Below are 15,722 nucleotides of genomic sequence, written 5' to 3'. Positions count from 1 at the left end.
ATAGTATTTATCTATGAATATAATATTGAAAATATAAAATACTAAATCTGGCCAGTACCAAAGAATATATTTTTGCAAAATTAATGACATTTTAGACTAATATAACTATATCAATACTCAATTTTAAAGTAAACATAATCAAACTATTTTATTTAAAACCAACAATTGGTTATGTAAATATGTGAAATTTTCACTTCTGACAGCAAATAAAATAAAATAGTATTTACTATATGTAGTTTTTTTAAGACTGAAATAATTAAGACTTATACATAACAAATTGTAAAATTATAATTGATATTCTTAAAAATGTAGTTCCCTTCATTAAAAGTTATCATTCTAGGACTAAGATCCAGAGGAGTCAGAGGCGTCGAGTTTTCACTTATTGTATGTCTTCGATAGTCAGATGCAAAAATTATGATATTAAATTTTAATTTGATTTAAAAGTAGTAAAGATTAGTTCTTTGTCGACATTTTATTGTTTTACCTAAAAGTTATGTAGACTAATAAATGTGTTTATAGGTTTTTTCAATAACATCATTTTACCTGTGTATCATGCATTTGATTCTCGTATCGACTTGCAGAGTTTCCGTATCTATTCAATGGATATTAAATAAAAGTTGATTTTCAATATTGAGAATTTCTGATCATTCAAATCTAAACAGTAGTAACAATACTGTTACAAAGTGTAGAATACATAAATAAGTAGGTGGCCGTTGCTATGCACGCACGATATTATTATAATAATAATAATAATAACCCGACAAACGCTCATTCAGCCAATAAACATTGCCAAATACAATTTTAACTGTTAGGCCAGAACATTAAATTTATGTTATTATAAACGCGATATATATTTTGTCACATCCATGGGGAGCTTAACATTTTTGTCTTATCAATTGTCGTAAACAGACGTTTTTAGTCATTTATTGTACTTTATTGATACCAAGTAAATGTAGATAGTAGAAACATAGAAAAAAAAATATATATCTTGCATAGCTTTCTGAATTAATGATTCTGAATGAAGTGATGAATGTATTGATTTTACAATGATGTGTGTTTGTGTCTTTTTTTGTGTTAGTATACTAATATGCTGTCTGTGTCAAAATAATGCTTCAATTTTAAACGTCGGGGATAGTTTCCGATATCATAGTGAATAGAATAATATCCTTGCTACATTATACAGTTTGAAAAAAATATCAATTTTTTATATGTTTGTAACTAAAAACGAATCACAGTAAGTAATATAAATTTTCAACAAATGTTTGTTATATAAGTGTTAGATTATTCTGTATAAATTAAAATATTTTGGCTTTTTTTCGATTTTGCTGAGTAATTTTTTTTTCGACATTTTGGTTTCCCGAAAAGAACCCATTTCATGTTTTCCCGAAAATAATTTTGTATTTCTATTAAGAATATTTTTACCTTTTATTAGTCACGAAATACATGCACAACACATTTACATTGTTATTTTTGGTTAGACAGTAGTGGCTGTAGTCGCGTCCATAGTACAACACTTTGACCATTTTTCCGGTGCGAGTTGAATAATTCAGCTTTTTCATGAAATTGGTCTGGTTGTTGATGGTTGTTTACGGAGGACAAAGAATATTTCTTTTATAAGCTAATTAATTTTCGTACGCGATCTCAATACCGGCTGCGAGAGTTCTTCGCCTATATAAAAAATAACAATACCGACAGAAAAGTATAGAATACATAAATAAGTTGATTGCCGTTGCTATGCACGTATAACTGTTAGGCCAGAACAAACAAATTTAGTATACAATTGTGTTATTTATTGCATGATTATTTATTAGAATTAAAACTTGCCAGTGCCAAACAATATATTTTTACAAATTTAATGACATTTTAGAGAAATGTACCTAAGTACTCATTTTCAAAAAGTAATGGTATTCAAACTATTTTATTTAAAACGTACTATTTTTTATGTATAAATATGTGAAATTATCACTTATGACAGCAAAGAAAATAAAATATTATTTACTGTAAGTAGTTTTTTTACGATTGAGATAATTTAGACAAATTGAAAACATATTAATTTTAAAATGATAATTTATATTCTTAAAGATTTAATTTCCTTCATTAAATATTATTACAAAATTCACGTATTTTATTTACTCGATAAGTAGTTATATGCAAATATTATGGTATTAAACTTTAAATTAGATTTTAATATTTAAAACTAATAGTTAGAAAATGTTTGTCGACATTTTATTGTTTTACCTAAATAATATTATTTAAACCAATTAATGCGTTTGTAGGTTTTTTCAATAAAATCATTTTACCTGTGTATCATGCATTTGATTCTCGTATCGACTTGCATAGTTCCAATATCTATTCAATAGACATTAAATACAATTTTAACTATAATATTGAGAATTTCTGATCATTAAAATCTAAACAGTAATAACAATACTAACTGATAAAGAAGTGTAGAATGCATTAATAAGTATAGGTGGTCGTTGCCATGTACGCGCGATATTATAATAATAATAAAAAACCAACAAACGCTCATTCAACCAATACATATGGCCAAACACAATTTTAACTTTTAGGCCAGAACTTTAAATTTATGTAAATTATAATTATTTATAATAGGTCTGTTACTTAACTTATTTAGAAATTATAATTATTGTTCATAGACTTATAAACAAATTTACTGTCCTATGTTATTTTTCATAAAAAAATGTGAATAGGTACTACTATATTAAAATCATTATATACTCTAATCTCTGTAAGAATAACGTATGTTGAATCTTATATAAAATTGGAAAACTCAAACATCATCTGTTAGTTATACTTTTACCTAATAAATAATAATCATAAAATAATAAAATCCATTTACCTACAGTGTTCTACTACTATTTAGTATCCTACTGGCTACTAAATTAATACTACTATTATTATATTAATACATAAAAATGTCGTACTGTTAAATACCATGTAGATTATTGCACCTAAGGTGTGAACCTAGGTTGTAAGTAAAAAACAAAAATTTTACTTCAATATATTAGATACCTACTTATATTAAACACGTGTATTTTTTTATTTAAATATTTCTAAGGTAGGTTGCGTTTTTTTACGAAGAAAAATATATTAGGTATTGGTATAATATAAAGCTTCTCAGTACCTATATTAATCTTCAAAGATTTTGAATAACTTAACAGTTCCTAATTTGCTTATGGATTAATTCCGTACAATATATGCAATTTTATATTATTTTTTAATTTTATTTTTGTGATAGTGATAATTGTTTTGATGCATCTTATTCACATTGTAATAATTAAATAGATTAATAATTATCATAATGCGCGTAAACTGTATAATAGATTTATGAAAGTTGTTAACGCATTACGCATATCAATATAATCTGAATATATCATACCAAAATATATATTCAGTAGTTTCAATTTTCTGTGTTTACCTACATAAAATATTTAAATATTTGAGTGTGAAATGATATATTATCAAACTTTTTTATGTTTTTTTTTTTTATTATTGGTTAAAAGTATATTTACAATCTATACGAACAATAAGTAAGTATGGTGACATAAAAATAACATTAATTACAGAATAGGAAGGCTCCCAGCAGTGCTACCTGACAAGAAATTAGGTTTTTTTTTTTATTTATTTACATATCAATATTTTTTTTTTTTTAGCTTTGAACAGGTTTGGTTATACCTTTTTAATCTTCTAGTAATGAGTGAGGCTGAAGATAGAGTTTTGATTAGTGGATTTGAATGAGCACGGAGTTTTGAGTGAAATTTCATGTAATAAGATGTGGCTAGGTCGTTAAGAGTTGATATATTTAGGTCTTTGTGAAGGCTTTTGTTGGTTACGTATCAAGGATTAGAGGTTATAACGCTAAGGCATATGGATTGGAAGGCTTACAAGGTTTTGGCGTTTGATGGCTTTGCTGTCCTCCATAGTTGAATGCTGTATACCTAAGCCGGATGAATTATTGATTTGTATATCGTAAGTTTATTCGTTAAAGAAAGTTTAGATTTTAATAGGGGTCTCAGAAGATGTAGTCTAGACTTCACTGGTTTTCGTTTCTGTTTTAGGTATGAGCTCCAGTTAAGGCGTTTGTTTAGTATTAACCCTTGGTATTTTACTTCATCTGACGAGGGAATTACTTTATTGTTAATCGTGACAGGTGGGCAAATGTACTTGCGCATTGTAAAAGTTACATGAGTAGACTTGTTTTCATTAATTTTTATTTTCCACCTTTTTGTCCATAAGTTAATCATATTTAGGTGAGTTTTGACCATCCTACAAGCGGTTGATGAATCTTGATGTGTCGCTGAGATTAGGGTATCATTAGCGTATGTTCTAAGGAAAGTGTAGGGTATCTTGGGAATGCCGTGGGTGAAAAACCATATTAATACCAGGGCTTATTCTACAGATTTTTACCTACTGCCCAAACACAGTGAAAAGTTTGTTTTATGAAATTTATTTGGAATATACCTAATACTCAATTGTTAATTATTTACTTAAAATTATATATTAATATTTTCTTAGAGTGGAAAAATATTTTTAAAAAATGGTCTACAATGTTATTTCGATAAGCTTAGCCGATAACATAGATAGTACCAAATCGTAATTCGTATTTCTATATTTCACATAGATTAATCAATCATCAAAGTACCAAAGATTGTCATACCCTTACATAACTATATTATTTACCAACTAAAGGTTGGGTTTAAAAATTATACTAATTTAAAATATTCTGTAGTAATTCGATTATTTTATGTAAGGAAAATTATATTTTTGTAAGGTGCCCATATTCATAAAGTCAAATGCCCTTTTTATTCTTCCTACTACCCAATTTAGGGTCCTACTGCCTACTAAACTGCCCATTAGAATAAGCGCTGGTACAGATAAACTTACAAAAATGGCCATCTCTGTGTCTAACCTAATCAGATTTTTTGGTCCTGTCAAGTGTTTTTGGCCGTATAGGAAAAATATTAAACATATAAAACAACTAAATAGCGGACTGTGTATTACATTCCCTTATAAACGTTGAAGTCGTGCGGACATATGCCAATAGGGTAATGTTAACAAAATAACTCAATGGATAGCTATATTGATAAAATGATAACAATAAAAATAACGAATTTATTTTCATAGTAAAATTTGTCCATGTTAGCACATGGCTGCTGACTTCAATCCTCTATCTAATTGTTTTATATGTCTATAGGAAAAATTAAACATATTAAACGTATAAGTGGTGGGCACAGGGTACTCCAAATATGACGGTAAAAATATAAATAATTTTCCCAATTGTTTAGAAAAATACTCCATGAACTGTGAAATATCCAAAGTAGAGAAATCTTAAATTATTATTAAATGTATATGTAGTCATCTTATCAAATTTTTACGATACCACGATGAAACGCGAGTTAGTTATAAATTTTATCTTCAACGTATGTATGTGTTTATTATCAATTGACGGTTTGCCGAACTACGCATTTTCGATGATGTCTAAACAAAAATATCTAACCGTAGAGGTAAAAATCAAGATTTTAGATTTCAATGAAAGAGAAAATGTGAGCATACGTGCAGCCCTCTCAGATAAATTTAAATCGACATGAAATTGACAGGTAGGTCACTCCATATAAAACCAAATTTTAAATGTACCTAATGATTATTGAAATTAAATTAGGTTTGTAATGTTATTACTTATAAGTTTAGATTACTATTAAGTTTCTAAAATATAATTAACTTAATTATAATTAAGTATATTATATTCCATATATTATTTTACGTTTATTGATATTTTCCATTAATTATTATAGTGTCTTAACAATTATAGTCATAATGTACTTGCGTAGCTGTCATAGCTCGTAGGTAGGTACAATGTAAAAGGAAGTCGAAAATAAAATATTCAAAATAAACAAAAACTAGTTTTATTTAAACATTAAATCATTTTTTTTTTTTAATTTATCATTTATGTTACACTTAATTAGTTACTGGTACACCACCAGTAGTCGAATTGTCGATTCCACATTCGTTTGTACCTCGTTGGATTTTGAAAAGACCATTGTCACCCCAATCTGCGTTCCACGAGTTAACCATAAGCCAATATGGTACTCCGTATTCTTCACCCCATCCAATCAATTTCGCGGCATGTCCTCCTAAATATGAAGCGTTTTCCGATCGAATGTAGACCCCTAAAAGTATTTAAATTGATGTTAATAAGTTTAAAAACTATAATAAATTATTCAAACAATAATTTATTTAAATTTAAGAGTTCACTACAATTGTAAATTAAGCTTAGGTACCGGACTTGTAACTGGGAAAATCGTCATAAACATCAAAAGATGCTTCAATGGGACCATAAGTTAAAACGTCCTTTTGGATACTGCCGTATGTAAGGTAATACGAATCTCTTGCTATAATCATAATATTGTGTTGGTTAAAATCATATTATAATAATATATAGAGTTGAATGGTAATTCTAAGATTTATATATAAAATATTATCTAAAGAAACCATACTGTATCTGTGATCCTCGTCATAATCGAGGTCTTGATCTCCGTAACATATCCTTGTGCATCTATGATTTTGTTCCCTCGGTTTACCAGCGCAAGTATTGTTTCCTAATTCGTCGTAGGGGCAAGGTGGTACTCTGTATGGTTCACAACCCTAAAAATACACAAATTAATAATAAACCCTATACACGATCAAATGTATATAAGCGCTTTTCTATAAATATAATTATTTCCCTACCTCTCCTGATTTATAATCTCCTCCGGTAACCAAACCGTGTTTCATAAAACGTTCCCAAGCCTTTATTGGGTAACCTCCGTTACATCCAAAACCACACTTATGACAACAGAAAGTTAACTCTTCTGCGGATAAAAGTTGATTAAAATTTCCATTTGAAGCTACACATAAACGGTCAGCAAATGCTGAACTTGTTGCTAATGCCTATCAAAGAAATAATAAGAAAATTAATATTTTAGTTTTTTCACCAACTAATTTATAGTGTATATAATATGATGTAAAATAAATAAATGTTTATTAAATATAATATACACACATACCCAACACGATCCGCAATTTCCTTGATCTCGGATTGCTCCGATAGTTTTACAATTCCTCCATTTTTTCCTTGCATCGAATTTTCTCGGGATTCTGCCCAATAAGTTATCGTAGTTTTCGTCTTCTGATTTGTACATTTTGTAGTTAACTTTGCTTGGAATTTGTACTCCTTTGGATCCCAAAAGTTTTAAGATGTGTTCCTTTGGTGTTTTTGGATCGAAATTAACACCGGCCTAATGTACATATAAATGTAAGTAAATAAAAACACCAATATAAAATATTAACACTTTTTTTCTACATTAATTTAAAAGTGAATAAATATAATTATAGCCTATAGGTATAGGTACAAACATTATATAACAGTCAATAGAATCTAACATACTGTTTCTTACTGTGACATTAATACAAATAGATATAATATTAAAATATAATAAAATATTCTAATATATTATAGCCTAATAAGAAATAATACAAAGTACAAATTACAGGTAGTACAAATTTGAAAATATATGGTTCAGTGTATTTAAAAATTCCCAAAATTAGAATTTTAATAAATTCTTTACAAAAAAAAAAAAAAAAAAATGGGTGAATCACACTTGTATAAAATGTATGTTGTAAAACTTACCTTCCATGTTGTTGCTTGTTCATTGATTTTGTTGATGTAATCTTTTTCCAAAAAGTAAGCTTGTTCTGTCATATAGACACTGAACAAAATCACAGACAATAAAATTAATACCCTAGCCATAATTGATTTTTTTTTTAAATGTATTAAAAATAAAATGAATTACAACATCCGCAGTTGCAGTCTGCTGATACAACTGCAATGTAATGGGATTAGTTTTTCAAATATAAACTGTATTTATACCATTATTACATACATACCCTCATACTCGAATGAAATAATTGAATGATAATTATTTATTCGTAAGTTTTTCTCAGAAGAATCTTTTAAAATATTTTCAAGTGTTTTTACTTTTTATTATAAATTATGAATATATTTTTTTAAATAATTGGTTTTTTACACTCATATTTATCAGGTCATTACGGTGTTTTTTTTTACCTTATCTAAAATCTATTGTTATATAAATACGTTAATAGATATTTTATTATCTAAAATTAACTTTTATAATTGATATAAATGTTTAGAACAATAACACTACTTTGTAAAATATTGTCATATTGATGAGTTGATTAACTTAATACGCGTTTTGTTTTTAATATTATATTTTTTGTTACCTATTAGAATACCTACATTAATATTTAATTATAATATGGTAAAATTATTTCGTGGGTATCTATATTATTTCATTATAATAAAATAAAGAGTAAAAAATTAACAATGGGCTTTCTATTCATCATTCCAGATAGTATGAACATTGTAACATCAATGGTTCATTTAAAAGGGACAGACATCAAATTTTAGAGAGGGGAAAATAAATATCTATATATTTAAGTATTAATTAATATCTAGTTAATAACTAAAAATACTATAATTATACATATCAATAACTTTTAGGTATGTAAGTATTTTTTTAGTGAGGCAATGTATTAATCATTTTCCACCCTTCTAACTACCGACAAGATTCAAGATTGTATTACCATATTTAATGTTGAATATTGAATCATTTTTTTAATGTATTAGCAGGGCACGCTCTTAATTTTTCTATAATACATAATATTGTATTCAGTAGCTTTTGGTTAAATATTAAAATTATTTTAATTGTATTGTTTAATTTTTACAAAATATATTCAATATTATATATTTTATTGAATACGGATCAGTTATAAGTATAAGTATATACATTTATCGTTGGGAAGGGGTAATAATAAAATATCATTTCAGGATACATACTCATAATGCCTAAATATGTCACCAGTAATTATTAGTTAACATTGCTGACTTACAAGTTATAGGTAAGTGGCAAGTGATATAGTATATAATAGTACATATACTAGGGTAAATTTAATAAATTTAACTGTACACAACTTTCTAATATTGTAATAATATTTAAAATGTGTTTCAACAATTATTAAATCACAATTATTATTAAAGACTAAAAACGAGGAGGTCAGCGCCCTGTTATTTTTTTTATCTGGGCCCGTGTGCAACAATATTATACACAGTCAAAACACATTGTTTTCTATATTTTTGAATAATCTTAGAGTAAAATTACTTAATGCAAAAACGACAGAGAATAATATTTTTGAGTGTATGACATATTGATTTGTCTAAATATTGTCTCAAAACAATTTAAACATCACTTAAATTTACAACATTTTTTTTTTTATTTGAAAGTCGAATACAAATTTAAATAACATTAAAATCGAAATATCATACCCTCAAAAATTCAAAAATATTATCTTCTGTATTTTTAACAATAAACGATTTTACTCTAAGATTACTTAATAAATTTAAGTTTTAATCTAATATATTAGAATAACAAATAATTTAAAATAACTAGATACTGTACATTGTATTATCGAATTGTCCATTATGCAATATGTATAATAGATAAATAGGGTATATTTTATCTCGTAATGCTATTTTAAATAATTATGTTGAAAATGTAGTTTTATACTCCATATAATATGTATACTTAATTGTATAAATAAACAAAACAATTTTTTTCTTTGTTATCTTTATTTAAACAACGAATCACAAAATCCATATTAACTCATTCAAAATATCGATATTAGAAACTTAAGATATGAATAATTAATAGCTTTATAATGATAATGTGATAATGTTGTATAATATTTAAACAATAATTAAATTTAATGGATTAATTCAATACAATTGTTATATTATTTTTTAACTTATTATTTAAAAACATTTCAATACAGATATTATATACGTAATTATTATCTTTACTGATAGAAGATCATACTATGATATACAATTCTTTAATACGACTATATTATATTTTGCCATGTATATAGATACTATATAGGTAGTACTAGAAATTAGTACGTAATCAGTATCCATTAGTCCTGCAATAATAAATAATAATAGTTACCTCATACCTACTTTACAATTAGTAGATGTCATTAAGTCAATATAAAAATTTTTTCTTGTTAATACTTATGAGGACGTTATACACGCCTTGCTCTTTTCAATTTTGACGTTGACTACTAAAGTGCAACATCAACAATTTTACGTTCAAACTAACTTTCTAAGTAATCCATTTAATCTATTACAGTATTACCAGATATTACTTATTTTTAACATTAGAGTGAATACTTATGCCTAATATAAATTAATATTATCAAAATGTTGACTCCACGCATTTTTTTTAGATATTTTATTTTGAATTGAGTCATGAGCATCTATTTTATATTTTACAAAGTAGATGTTTAAAATTTTAATTTTACCCAACGTCAGGCCGTACGAGTATAGTCTAAACCAGCGTTTCTTAAACTGTGTTCCGCGGAACCATAGGGTTCCGAAAAACTAAAATGCTTTTTTTCAAAATATTCAATAAAATTATTTTAAAAAATCTAACTAAATATTAGTAGCGACTAGCGGGGAAACAAATATTTAAAGCGTTACAACTATTAAAACAAAATAGAGGTTGTAATAATCGAGCAGTAATAACTTATTGAAAGCTTAATATAACAGTAGCTAAAAATATTTAAAAAAAAAAGCGTTGGGGATCCACGATTTAAGTGAATATTAAAAAGGGTTAGATGGTTAAAAAAGTTTAAAAAACGATGGTCAAACTAAAATATATTTAATGATGGATCAAATTTATTCTAATATTAAAAGAGTATGCAGGTGGGTACGACTCTGCTGTATAGATTGAATGCCATGCGTACCATAATTGATACTCACGTGATTAGTATTCTAGGCTTTCATATTTTACATATTTTAATTATATTTGTTCTAACGTTTTGAGTAACAATTTTGGTACTCACGCGTCACACCGTAACTTTCAGGTTTTTAGGGTCAATTATGGTACCCACTATTTTTCGTGATTACGTCACTGCAAACCATTTTTGATGCTCAATCCGTTCAATAGAATAGATAGAAGAGAAAATATCAAACAAATAGCGCAAACAGCGCCCAAATGTAATGTTTTTTTTAAAGTAAAAATGTAATTTAAAAAAAAAAAATTATACACTCATATTAATAATAACTGAACAAATCGATGAAATACACTATAGGTCATTAAACTGATATATTAGAAAAAAAGAGTATGGTCTTAAGATCTTAATATTAATATTCCCTCAAAAAAAGAAATAATTTGTGTGAACAATTATATAAAAAAAAATAGTATTTCTAATAAGGACATGTTAATAGAGCTTGATAAACAACGCAAAGCATTTAAAGAAACATTTAAAATGATAGTTTCAGTTGAAGTATTTGGATGTAGTTCAGCAGTTTTTGAACCAACATTTTCTTGTTTAACTCGTATTGAAAATCCACAAAGGCAATCTATGAAGCATAACCGGCTTTCAAACTTGGCTTTATTGGCGTTTGAGTCTAAACTGACGGAAAACTTAAATAAGAAGAATTGTTAAGGGATTTCAACAACCACAAGAATAGAAATCTACAGCTGTATTTATTCATAAGCCTTTAATAGAAATAAGTAAAAATATATATTTTATCGAACCTAATTCTAAAACTATTCTTTTATTAATGCTACTTATCTTATTTTTTAACCATAAATACATTGAAATTAATTTGTAAAAATAAAATTTTGGTTTTTCTATCGTCCCCCCCCCCCTAAAACTCCATTTAACCTCAGAAGAATTAATTTAGCCTGCTACTTTATGTAAACTTCATATTTGAAAAATTAAATAATAATTTGTTTGTTATATTTTATCTGGCTTAAAAATCGAAACATAACAACGACATGGTAATATATTATTATGTACAGTGTACACAAAAGAATATCTTTGATCATTTAATCAAATTGCATTTATATAATTAATTTTTGAACAGTTTTAATATAGGGATTATCGAAAATCGTAATGTATAATAAAATTCGTTATTACATATTATTCATATTAAAATACTGGTCAAGCACTTCAGCTAATGATGATTTAAAGGTAAATAAAATATATACATTATATTATTATTTATAATGTATAATAGTTTAGCATACCGTTTTGTAATATCTGATTAAATATTAAAATGAAAAATTTAATTAGCTTATTTCTAATAAGTTCCTTACGTATTTTATAGCTAGAAAGAGTGTTATAATTATTTATAAGTCAATAGAAATCGTTTTTTCTTTTTTTTTAATGGAGCGTGACCAAATTCCAAACACATTTTGTGAATAATCTATCATCATTAATTTACATAATATTTTCTGACATTCAATAAAAAATGTTTGAAAATATTAAGATACAAAAACTCTTTTGAAGTAATATAGAAAGGTAGGTATTATATTTAAAGGAAATATAATGTATAATAATAATAATATGCTAAATAAATACATTGTTGGTAATACAAACTAAGAAGAAATATTATACTTATTTATATTGTAAGGATGACATGAATGGTGAGACATTTCATGATGCCAAAACAGGAAATGAACTTCCAAATATTAATATAGACGTTCCTACAAATATTTTGGAGCAGAAAGTTAAGACATTAGAAGGTTGTTGTGTTTTTTTTTTTTTTAACTAATATAAAAATATTTTTTAATTAAAAAACCTTTCATAATTCAATAATTTTAGAGCCATATAGAGTCGAAAAAGATACACAAACACATAGAGAATTACAAGTATTTATAAATATTTATTGAGTAAATTAATGAACAATAATCGTATTATATTAATATAAATGATTTTGATTTAACTTTCAGTTGCATCGTTTTCAAGAACCATGCATGATGCAATTAGCACAAGCATACGATATTAATAAAACGGATACGTGTAAATTGTTAGAGATTGTACAGAAATTACAAAACACGGTGGAAAAGCAAAAATTTATAGTCGAAAATAAAAATAATTGTGAAGATATACAATATTTAAAATTGGACATGATAACTGTTAAAAACAATTTGAACAAGTTGATCACAAATATCGACGACCTGAGAAATAAAATGATGTTTATAGAAAGTAATATTATAAGAAGTATTGATGTAATAAAGTAATATAACTATCAATAAAAAAATTAAACATTTTTTTGACCAACGATTGTTTAGGAACCATCGAAATACGCAATAATAAGTTTAGTAAACTGAAAAATCGTATTGGAATCCTCGAAAGTAATTAGGAAAATATCAGATAATAATGTATTACATAATTACTAATACTGTTTGTATCGTGTGTGTATATGTGTAGAAGAAGTGACAAAAAATACTACCCATATAATTGAAATGAATTACTCGTATCAGACATTGATGTTTACAAGTATGAACTTTGGTGCGGGACGCGATGTTTCAAGCCCGCTGAACACATCAACATCGTCCTCGGCATCTTTGAATCTACCTCCTCCACCAACATCACCACCACCACCTCCAACACCACCACCACCTCCACCACCACCTTCACTACCTTTGACGACAAAGACTGGTATAGAGACATCTAGGAAAGTGGTTCACGAGACGACGGCTAACACATCAAAGGCAGCAATGAAAACCGAGAAAGGATATTTTAGAATACCGATTACTGAAGAAATACTAAAGTCAGTAGTGTTAAAGCCACCCGGTCAGTGGACAGCCGGTAAAAAGTGTTCAGCAAAGTGATAGCAAACGACGACCAAATTACTAATTGCTAATTTCATCATGCAAAACGTGTTGCAAAAATGTTTAATTTCTTTATTGAAAAGTATATTACTTTATTATATCAATAATTATAATATTACTTCCTATAAACATCATTTTAGTTCTCAGGTCGTTGATATTTGTGATCAACGTGTTCAAATTGTTTTTAATACCTAGTTATCATGTCCAATTTTAAATGCTGTATATCATCACAATTATTTTTATTTTCGATTATACATTTTTGCTTCTCTACCGTGTTTTGAAATTTCTGAACAAAGTGCATATTTATAAAATTTACGATCAATTAACTAATAATCCGCACAAATTTGATTCAAAACTTACAGTCAGCTTTTGTTTCAAAATCGTAGGTAGGTACTAAGTAAGCATATATTATGTTCACCGCATAAGCCACCGGCCACTGTAATTGGTTTTAAAGTGATTTATTTATGGTACTTACCTACTATAAACTAAGAATTTGTGAATTTGTCCAATGTCACACATTGTAGACATAATAACGATAAACGATTTTGGCGTGAACGTTTAATTTACATTTTACATCGATAAAAGTAAATGGAGTTAAGTGGTCTCAAATTTACCAACTCCACACATTATTAGTGTTACTACTAACGCGTGATATCAAAAATGTTACATTCAAACTTTCAGAGTAATCCACTTTACACTATTACAGTATTACCAGTTATTACTTATTTTTAACATTAGAATGAATACCTATTAATTTTAAAAAACCGCTGTATACATTTTTATACTTATACCCGGTAACGGCGGGAATACAGCTAGTCCTAGTTAAAATAATATAACAGATACAATATTTTGTATTATTTTACTACAGATTTATTTAATGCAAATATTAAAACATCACTTGTATTATGTGAAGAGAAAAATATTGAATCATACAAAATATTTTATATACATAAGTACACAATAGGTATCTTACAGTTGAAAATTATTGGTTTAATCTTTGATAGTATCTATAACCTTTAATTATATAATGATCAATGTGGGTTAGAACTTATACATAGAACAAAAAAATGTTTGCTGCACTATATAATATCTTTACTTTACATTTTGTAGTGCTGAATATCATAAACACGACATAATACATACCTATCTATTTTGACTAAATAATTTTAATTTAATTTGACTTCATCCTTTATGTTACTCATGGTCCAGTAAAAAACTTTATGATTGATGTTTATAAATATATTAGGAAAATCATTTTATTATATATATAAAAAAAAAACACACACACACATCATTGTAAAATCAATACATTCATCACTTCTTTCAGAATCTAAAAACGTTTCCCAAGGTAATACAGCCATTCATCGCCAGTTATACTAAAGCATCACTTATAAATTATAATTTGGAACACATAGAATATTTGCAGTCATTATCTGAACCTATGTATCCTATTGGTTATTATTAGGACAATATATTGCTATACAATCTAAATTATAATATTATAATCTTCAGCCATATTAAAATGTTTTTGATTATACTAATATTAAAATTTATTAGTATTTACATTTTATTTTGTTTAATATATTTTAAATCGATCTAATTTATTTTTATTTCTATTTTAATAAACCAATAAATTTTATATTTCTTTTCTTCCAAGTAAGGTTTATTTAGATTTTTTTTTTATACACCTTTAACATTATAATTGACTGTCAAATGTGAAATCGAACTTTTATTTTAAAACTTTATTTTTATTACTACATGGATGTGTTACCTATGTATTATATAATTAATTTTTTATTATCTGATTTTAGTAATAGAGGAATGAAGCTTTTATGTATTATTGAAGAAGTAAAAAAAAGGTTCTTCCAATAATAGTCTTATAGAAATATTTTTTGAACAAAATTATATGAATTACCTTAAAAATAATTAAAAATTAAAAATTATATGCCAAGACATAAAAGT

At 26.4% G+C, this 15,722-nt stretch overlaps 2 protein-coding genes across 2 annotated transcripts; one reads left to right on the top strand and one right to left on the bottom strand.

The window, feature by feature from the left end:
• Positions 1-5,908: 5,908 nt before the first annotated feature.
• LOC114126988 (cathepsin B) lies at positions 5,909-7,903 on the bottom strand. Its single transcript, XM_027991063.2, has 6 exons — positions 7,688-7,903; positions 7,065-7,295; positions 6,748-6,948; positions 6,516-6,663; positions 6,300-6,410; positions 5,909-6,188 (listed from the first exon to the last, which is right to left on the bottom strand). The coding sequence occupies exons 1-6, from the start codon at positions 7,805-7,807 to the stop codon at positions 5,977-5,979; spliced, it is 1,023 nt and encodes a 340-aa protein (XP_027846864.2). The 5' UTR covers positions 7,808-7,903; the 3' UTR covers positions 5,909-5,976.
• A 4,026-nt stretch (positions 7,904-11,929) lies between these two features.
• LOC114126982 (junction-mediating and -regulatory protein-like) lies at positions 11,930-13,760 on the top strand. Its single transcript, XM_027991052.2, has 6 exons — positions 11,930-12,114; positions 12,557-12,668; positions 12,748-12,794; positions 12,876-13,131; positions 13,218-13,280; positions 13,357-13,760. Exons 1-6 carry the CDS (start codon positions 12,037-12,039, stop codon positions 13,758-13,760), a joined length of 960 nt encoding a protein of 319 aa, XP_027846853.2. The 5' UTR covers positions 11,930-12,036.
• The last annotated feature ends 1,962 nt before the right edge of the window (positions 13,761-15,722 follow it).

Source organism: Aphis gossypii, chromosome 1 (assembly GCF_020184175.1).
Source record: "Aphis gossypii isolate Hap1 chromosome 1, ASM2018417v2, whole genome shotgun sequence".
NCBI lineage: Eukaryota > Metazoa > Arthropoda > Insecta > Hemiptera > Aphididae > Aphis > Aphis gossypii.
The sequence above is the reverse complement of the archived record's forward strand: the minus strand, read 5'-3'. Positions and strand labels throughout refer to the sequence as shown.

What these genes read in the sequence shown, in the direction of transcription:
- LOC114126988 (XM_027991063.2), bottom strand. Translation starts at nt 7,807, where the DNA reads ATGGCTAGGGTATTAATTTTATTGTCTGTGATTTTGTTCAGTGTCTAT. An exon ending in GAAATTGCGGATCGTGTTGG is followed by an intron (nt 6,949 to 7,064) that starts GTATGTGTGTAT and finishes TTTCTTTGATAG; the next exon opens with GCATTAGCAACAAGTTCAGC. An exon ending in TGACGAGGATCACAGATACA is followed by an intron (nt 6,411 to 6,515) that starts GTATGGTTTCTT and finishes TTATGATTATAG; the next exon opens with CAAGAGATTCGTATTACCTT.
- LOC114126982 (XM_027991052.2), top strand. Translation starts at nt 12,037, where the DNA reads ATGTATAATAAAATTCGTTATTACATATTATTCATATTAAAATACTGG. An exon ending in GAAAGTTAAGACATTAGAAG is followed by an intron (nt 12,669 to 12,747) that starts GTTGTTGTGTTT and finishes CAATAATTTTAG; the next exon opens with AGCCATATAGAGTCGAAAAA. An exon ending in TAAAATGATGTTTATAGAAA is followed by an intron (nt 13,132 to 13,217) that starts GTAATATTATAA and finishes ACGATTGTTTAG; the next exon opens with GAACCATCGAAATACGCAAT.